General features: G+C 41.7%; 1 protein-coding gene across 3 annotated transcripts; it reads left to right on the forward strand.

Annotated features, from left to right (window-relative positions):
- The first annotated feature begins 90 nt into the window (after positions 1–90).
- Positions 91–6,758, forward strand: ECHDC2 (enoyl-CoA hydratase domain containing 2). Of its 3 annotated transcripts, none has more exons than XM_066325469.1 (10): positions 91–206; positions 1,516–1,583; positions 2,213–2,300; positions 2,597–2,683; positions 3,815–3,907; positions 4,546–4,602; positions 5,008–5,195; positions 5,629–5,679; positions 5,991–6,038; positions 6,491–6,758. In XM_066325469.1, exons 1-10 carry the CDS (start codon positions 95–97, stop codon positions 6,566–6,568), a joined length of 870 nt encoding a protein of 289 aa, XP_066181566.1. In that variant the 5' UTR covers positions 91–94; the 3' UTR covers positions 6,569–6,758. The 3 variants fall into 3 exon arrangements, with proteins under 3 accessions (XP_066181566.1, XP_066181568.1, XP_066181567.1); XM_066325471.1 differs by lacking the exon at positions 91–206 and adding an exon at positions 662–770; XM_066325470.1 differs by lacking the exon at positions 91–206 and adding an exon at positions 778–932.
- Positions 6,759–7,129: the final 371 nt, after the last annotated feature.

The following is a 7,129-nucleotide window of genomic DNA, read 5'->3' on the forward strand; positions in this document are numbered from 1 at the left end:
AGAGCAGCGCTTCCCGGCGGCGGGCGGAGCAGGAGCGGGAGCAGGAGCAGGAGCGGGAGCAGGAGCGGGAGCAGGAGCGGGCCGGGCAGCGGCCATGCTGCGGCTGTGTCGGGCCGTGCCCGCGGCGCTGCGCGGGGCTCGGGGCCGGGCGGGCGCGGCCGGGGCGCCGCGGGGCGCGGAGGTGCTGCTGAGCGCGGCCGGCGGCGGTGAGTGCCGGAGCGCGGCTCCGCTTCTTCCTGCGGGAAACGCCTCGGCCTGGCGCCAGCCCTGCCGAGCCCGGCCCGCTCGCTCTTGTTTTGCTTTCAGTTGTTTCAGTTTTTCAAGAATGCTGCTGCTGAGTGAACAGCTAAATGCGCTATTTTTTTTTTTTTTTCCCTAAAGTTATGTGCGCAGCAGGCCTCAACGCAAGAAGTTCTGATTTGCGTACTTTAGATTTTTCTAACAGCGTTAACGTGCAGTGATAAAGGTGGGACAGGACCTTGGCATGCCTGTGCACGTTTATCCATGAAAGCCACGAGGCAGTTTGAAGTTTGGTTCAGATTGCCGTGAATTTACTGCGTACCTGTTGCAGGAGCTTATAAACAGCTCTTGGTATTTTGCTGGTTACAAAGACATCGAGTAGTTACCAGCTGTAAATTTCCTTTGCTGTTCACTTGTGTCTCCGTTCCAGTGTGGCACATGTCTGGTTCAGGAGCTGGCCACTGCCATAGGCAGAGGAATAAACAGGGACTTTCCTGCAGGGCAGAAAGACCAAGCAAGGCAGGTGCAAGGTAGAGCTGTGCACCTACAGCACAGCAACAGCATCTTCCACTGTTAAGGCCTGGGAAGTGAGCAGAAGTCCAGATAAGGAAATAGGAGATGTTTTTTCTCTCCAAAGCATACAGAGGCTATTGGATAATAATTTACAAATCACATGTGCGAAGGAGAAGTAGGTAGGTGTTGTGGTTTTGTTTTTCTGCTTGGACTTAGGAACTTTGAGTGGAGTCCCTTCTGCTGATGAGCTTATAATGTTGAAATTAAATGGAGTTCAGTTTCAAAATGGTTCTGGAACATGAACTGAGAGTGATCTGTCTGTGCTGTTCTCATGCAAGCAGCAATCCCAAGAGGATGGTTTCCTTCATTAGGCAATGTACTTGAACACAGTAGGACAGTACAATAAAAATAATTTAAGTAACATTCAAGGGAGAAACCTAAGATGGATCATTTGGATTTTGGTTTGTTGTTTGGGCTTTTTTTCCCATTTCTGCAGTGATTCTAAGATACATGTTCTTGGATGTCCTGTTCATTTTCATTTTCACTGTCTTTTACAGCTACTGAATTTTACAGTTGTTCTGCATAACTGGGTTTTGTAGACATGATGTGCCACCTCCAGTTTTAAAATAACTGATTGTTTTAGAAAATACTGTATGCATTTCAGGAAGGAGAAGATGCAGCATATGCAGATATTATTCCCAGTTGAATTACTGTGTCAGAGAACTAAATGAAGTATAACTGGAATTGTCTCCTATTACTAAGGTATTGCTGAAATCCTAATGAACCGACCCCACGCGAGAAATTCACTGGGAAAAGTATTTGTAAATGAAGTGAGTATGGGCCTGGCCTGTGAGTGTGTTTGGAAACATGGTCAATAACTAACTGCAGTGAGAATAGTTGTGGGAAATCTAAAAAAAACTCACTATGAAGGGCAGTGGAAGAGGGCACTGGGGCAAGGCAGGGGAACCTGGAGAAAAACAGTGTAACATTTACTGCCTCAGATGTGGACGGAGATATCTGGGTTATTTAAGTTAGCTAATTTAATTTATTGAAGTTAACTCAGATCCAGGTTAACGTCCTTATTTGAGTCATTACAACAAAAGCATACTCACTGTCACACCTTAGCAGGTGATGACAAGGAGTCATCAAGGATGTTCAGGAATAACATATCCTAGAGAAGTCTGGCTAATGCCTGGACAGGAAGAGAAGTAGTAGGTACAGCAAAGGTTCATCTCTCAGTGGAAGGAAAAAAGAGATGGGCAAATGTATCAATCTGAATTTGTAATGGAAAAACCTGCAAGTTCCACTTACATGATTTCCATGAATTTTCTGGCAACTGCAGGGGAAAAAAAAACAAACCTCTTCTATCATAGATTAGGATCTTGCTATAATTTCAGTGTATATACACATCCATATGCCTAAATCTTTTCTTCTCTTGTCTGCACTCTGTTCCTCGTAGCTGTTCAGTGTCCTGGAACAGCTCCGCTTCGATGAGCAGGTGCGTGTGGTGGTGTTCAAGAGCCAGGTGAAAGGAGTGTTCTGTGCAGGTGAGTACCAAAGGCTCTGCAAACTGTTCTCAAAAGATGTGGTGGCTCTCAGGGCTATGTGCCAATCAGATCATGCAGAAAAGCAGTTGGAAATGAGTGCTGAAAGATATAAATCTGTCAAAAGGGCTGAGGAACGCCCTTGTTACTGCTGCAGCCCAAATATCCACACTCCAAATTGATGCACCTTACTTTAATAGAATGCTGTATCTCAAGACTTTTTAAATGCTCTGTCCTCTACGGGAGGGAACATTTCAGATGTCTTTTCCTGGATTCTAACCTTTTTCTCCTTTATTTAGGAGCAGATTTAAAGGAACGTGCAAAGATGGATGATGCAGAAGTTGGAGAGTTTGTTAGAAGACTGAGAAATCTTATGGATGAAATAGGTAAAAGATTATACCACTTGGAAAATTTATCCTAGACCACCTGTAGTGAAACATTTAATCTTTCAGGAGGGGATAACCAGCAGTTTATCCACCTAGGAGTAGCTTTCCAAATGGCTTCAGCTTATGCCTGAAAGAGGGATCCAATTAGAATTAAATACCAACCATCCTGCTGCCCTTCCAAGGACAAGATGCATTCCTTATCCACAACAAAGCACATACACACCTATGTAATAAATACCTGCTCTGAGAAAGCATTTATTTATTCCACACTTGTGTGGAGTCCTTGGGAGGCAAGTGCTGTGTTGGTTGTCCCACTTCCAGTACGTGTTCAGAAACACTCCAAATATGGCAGAGACCTAAGAACATGGATTTGAATCTCTGAATGGATTTGTGGAATGTCAGAGGGCATTGTATCTACAACTGCCTCACCTCCCTTTTCTTTTTCTTTGCAAAAGGAAAATTAACTTCTGCAATTAATTTTCTTTCTCTACTTATGAATTATTCTGCTCTCACTAGAAATACCAAAGTCAAATCTGTCTAAAATACCAATCAGAATTGCAATAATTTTGAAAAAAAATTATACAGGAGCAGTTAGAGGGGGGGTTACAGCAGAGAACAAACCTCTGAAGTTTGCATCCAGCTGCCTGAGTATTTTAAAAAGCATCAAGCAGCTAATCTCCAGATACATCAAGTTCCTCAACTATGAGGTAACCTAGTTAAACAGTATTTACTGTTCCTGTTTTCAGGAGCCTTGGCTAACAAAAGCACCACAAAAACAGCGTTGTGACAGGGCCTAGGGATGGTGTCTTCTCTTTGGCTGTTTAACTGCAACAGATGAATATTCGTGTCATAAATTTGCAAGGAGAGGACTGATCCTGTTTTGCATCGCAGTACTTTGTGTTTGCAAGCTTCTCTGCATGGAAGAAGCATGTTTTGCATTCTTACAAAGAAGGGAGAAGTGCAGGGAAGATCATCTTTATTGTTTCCAAACCGAAAATATGTGGGAGAAGCAAACGAATTCTTGAGCAATTCTGAACTGAGAGCTTTAGAAGGTTTAGGATTTAAATTCCAGGAGCATGTGAAGGAAGAACTTGTGGGACACAACTGTGCAATCTGTGCTCTCTTCTGTAGCTGCCCTGCCTGTGCCCACGATCGCTGCCATCGATGGCTACGCCTTGGGAGGTGGATTGGAGCTGGCCCTGGCCTGTGACCTCCGAGTGGCAGGTTTGTGCTGCTCAGTGCAGCAATCTCCTGGTCATTAATTGATCGATTAATTAACTGGTGGCTGCATTTTAAGGAGAACTTACACACATGACAGTGGGTTGTTAATGGAATGCAGAAGCTTGAGAGAAATTTAACAGAAGGTTTAACAGAAATTGTGACAATTAGCCACTATTTGGATAGTAGTTCCCGTGGCTAAAAATAAAGCCTATTTTTAGGTAAGATTAGGATTGCTTTAGAAAACTATTTATTAGTAGGATTGAATAGTTATTGTAACTTAATATTGGATCAGATATCCTCTGGCTAGATCTAACCTTCCCAGCTTACATCATTTTGGGTTGGAAGACCCAAAATATTGCTTCTGTTTCCATGCTTCCAGCCATTCTATTTTATCTAGCAGGGACCCAAGGTTCATTTTTCTAGCTAAAATTGCTACACTGGGGTAAGCAGACTTGTGATGGACTTTGAATAAGTACTGTAGGATTCAGACGTTCTGGCTACCTGGAGAAATGGAGTTCCAGTTCAGTACTGACAGTTTCTAATTTTATTGATTAGTTCAATCTGGAAAACTTCTAGTTATACAAATCAAAATGTAGCTAATACAAATCAAAATGTAGCCCTTCATTTATTTTTTTTAATAGCTTCATCAGCTAAAATGGGCCTTATTGAGACTACACGAGGACTTCTGCCTGGAGCAGGTAACCTTCATTAAATCTCAACCTTCATAAAACCATCATTAATATTCATTAAATCTCACTTTCTCAGCTGTATTGTAAATATTTTGCCATTAGAGCGCGTTCTTGAACACTTGAAGTGTTTTGAATGTAAATTAGAAGTAGCATCTTACAGTCATGAAAAAGATCTATGAATCAAGAGTTCTGTCTCAGACTTTGAATTTAGGAAAGTCCCTTTACACCTTTTCTTTTTTAGCAGAATACTGAAGCCTATCAGATGCCTCTCAAAGTGTTAACATATTCAGCCAGTAGTTATTAAAGAAATATATGAAGCCTTCATTTTTTAAGCCTCCTGGTTTTATAAGGAGACAAACTACTACTGGGGCATTCGTCAGAAATGGAAAATGGTGTTCTCCCTGTTGTCCTAAGGTGGAACCCAGCGCCTGCCCAGATGTGTTGGAATAGGTCTTGCAAAGGAGCTCATTTTCACTGGCAGACAGATTGATGGAGAACAGGCAGCCTCCATGGGGTTGGTAAATCACTCAGTGCCACAGAACAGCGAGGGAGATGCAGCTTACCAGAGAGCTCTAGCTTTGGCCAAAGAAATCCTGCCCCAGGTAAGTGCATTGTTCATGGCACCAATGTAAAGACAGCGTTTGTGCTCTCCTTGAGAGAGAGCAAACACCTGAAATTCCTTTCTCTGAAATAATGAAGTCTTGGTTCCTGATCTTTAAGTCTGTTCCTTTTTTGTGAATGCAGTTTCTGTAGGAACAAGTGTTAACATCCAGCTGCTTAACCCACAGCTGTTTTACCCCCAGCTGCAGCCACACAGACCTGCAGGACACACTGAAACCTCACACCGTGTTCATCTCTGAACTGCAGACACCACCAAACTGATTCTTTAAAAATCTCTTATTAACTACTGCAAATTTCTGTAGACCAAAATGTCATTTGGTGCTGGGATAATAATACAACAATTCATCTATTATGAATTGATGTGAATTAATTATTTAAATTTTTTTTTGTGGTTTGGTTTTCTTTTTAATAAAGGCACCATTTGCTGTGAAAATGGGAAAACTGGCAATAAACAAAGGAATGGAGGTAATAATTTTTTTTGTTTAAATACTGAGGTGAATGAAAAGATTAGCAGCTCTTACAAATTACTACAGTAAAATTGCTTAAATGGATGAGTTATAATTTTTTTTTTTATATCAGACATTTAAAATTTTTCTTTAAAGCTAAAATAAAAATGGCAGGATTCTTTTTTCTACCGATACTAACACTGTACTTCTAATATTGGAGTGAAGATCACTTACTATGACTGTTTGAGAGTGATTGAGTGCTCTCATTGATTTGAGAGCCATGAAGTAGCTTTGAAGGCTCAGACCTCACACCTTTCCTCTCCTCCCCAGGTTGACATTGCATCAGGGATGGCTATTGAGGGGATGTGTTATGCCCAGGTAAACTGCCTTCACAATTCATTCCTGAAAGGAACAACTGTATGTTAGTTATAGAATGAGCTTTACAAATGGTTTTAGTTTAATGAATTTAAAACAATTCCTCCTGTAGTTCTTTGCAGCAGGTTTTGAGAGCAGGCACCTTCCTCAGCTAATGGAACAATACAGGGCATTACAATACTACAGTACAATGTGTATCTCAGCATATTTTAAGATGATGAAGTATGGATATTATGGAAAACTGTTTTCCTATATAGATCTATGGTGCTTTCTTAGGTGCTTTGTAAGTTACACTACAGCCTTGTCTCTGTTTTCCCAACTGCAAAACATGGAACTTTATGTATCACTGAAAGAAAAGCAAACTTAGTCTTAGACCACTACTGCCAAATTAGTCAGGACTTAAAAACACATCAGAGTTGTAAATGGAGAACATACCTCTTCCTTTTCTCATGCAGAATATTCCCACCAAAGACCGGCAGGAGGGGATGGCTGCCTTCAGGGAGAAGCGCCCACCTCGGTTCACGGGCAGATAAGGCTTGCTGCTTGCCTTTTGAGTTTTTGGTGATAAAGCAGGACTGAGGAGGATCCACTGATTTCTTAAAATTATTTTTATGACACCATTCTGTGCACTTAACTCCTTGCCTAGGACTGCACTTCTAACTACTCCACTGGATGATTTTTCTGTATGAATCTCCAAATAAAGATTGAACTTTGTACACCTCATCTTTAAAGCATGTTCAGCTGAAGTCAGGGGTTATGGCTCTCATACAGATATCAAGTAAGGAATATGGAGAAGCATTGGCTCACCATAAGCAAATAAATTTTAAAAAAAGGCAGAAAACATACTGCAGCTAAACAGGAAAAACAAACATTGGAGAGAAAATCAATTTATAAAGATGTATCGATGCTCTTCCAACTGCTTTGACAGAACAAGCAGTACTAGCAGAGCAGTGGCCCTTCACCCCAGCTCTGCTGTGAGTGGTCATCACTGACCCACTCTAGGAACCCAAATTCACCTCCCTTTGGAACCAGTGCTTGAGAAAACACAGGGCCTGTATGTGCACAGATACATAAGGACATCATATCAGTCTGTG

The sequence above is a fragment of the Sylvia atricapilla genome, chromosome 9, assembly GCF_009819655.1.
Source record: "Sylvia atricapilla isolate bSylAtr1 chromosome 9, bSylAtr1.pri, whole genome shotgun sequence".
In the NCBI taxonomy this organism is placed as follows: domain Eukaryota; kingdom Metazoa; phylum Chordata; class Aves; order Passeriformes; family Sylviidae; genus Sylvia; species Sylvia atricapilla.

Bases quoted from the DNA above. Each gene is read 5' to 3' on its own strand.
- ECHDC2 (XM_066325469.1), top strand. From the start codon at position 95: ATGCTGCGGCTGTGTCGGGCCGTGCCCGCGGCGCTGCGCGGGGCTCGG. The intron at 2,301-2,596 runs GTGAGTACCAAA...TCCTTTATTTAG, and splicing joins GAAAGGAGTGTTCTGTGCAG to GAGCAGATTTAAAGGAACGT. The intron at 4,603-5,007 runs GTAACCTTCATT...TGTTGTCCTAAG, and splicing joins AGGACTTCTGCCTGGAGCAG to GTGGAACCCAGCGCCTGCCC.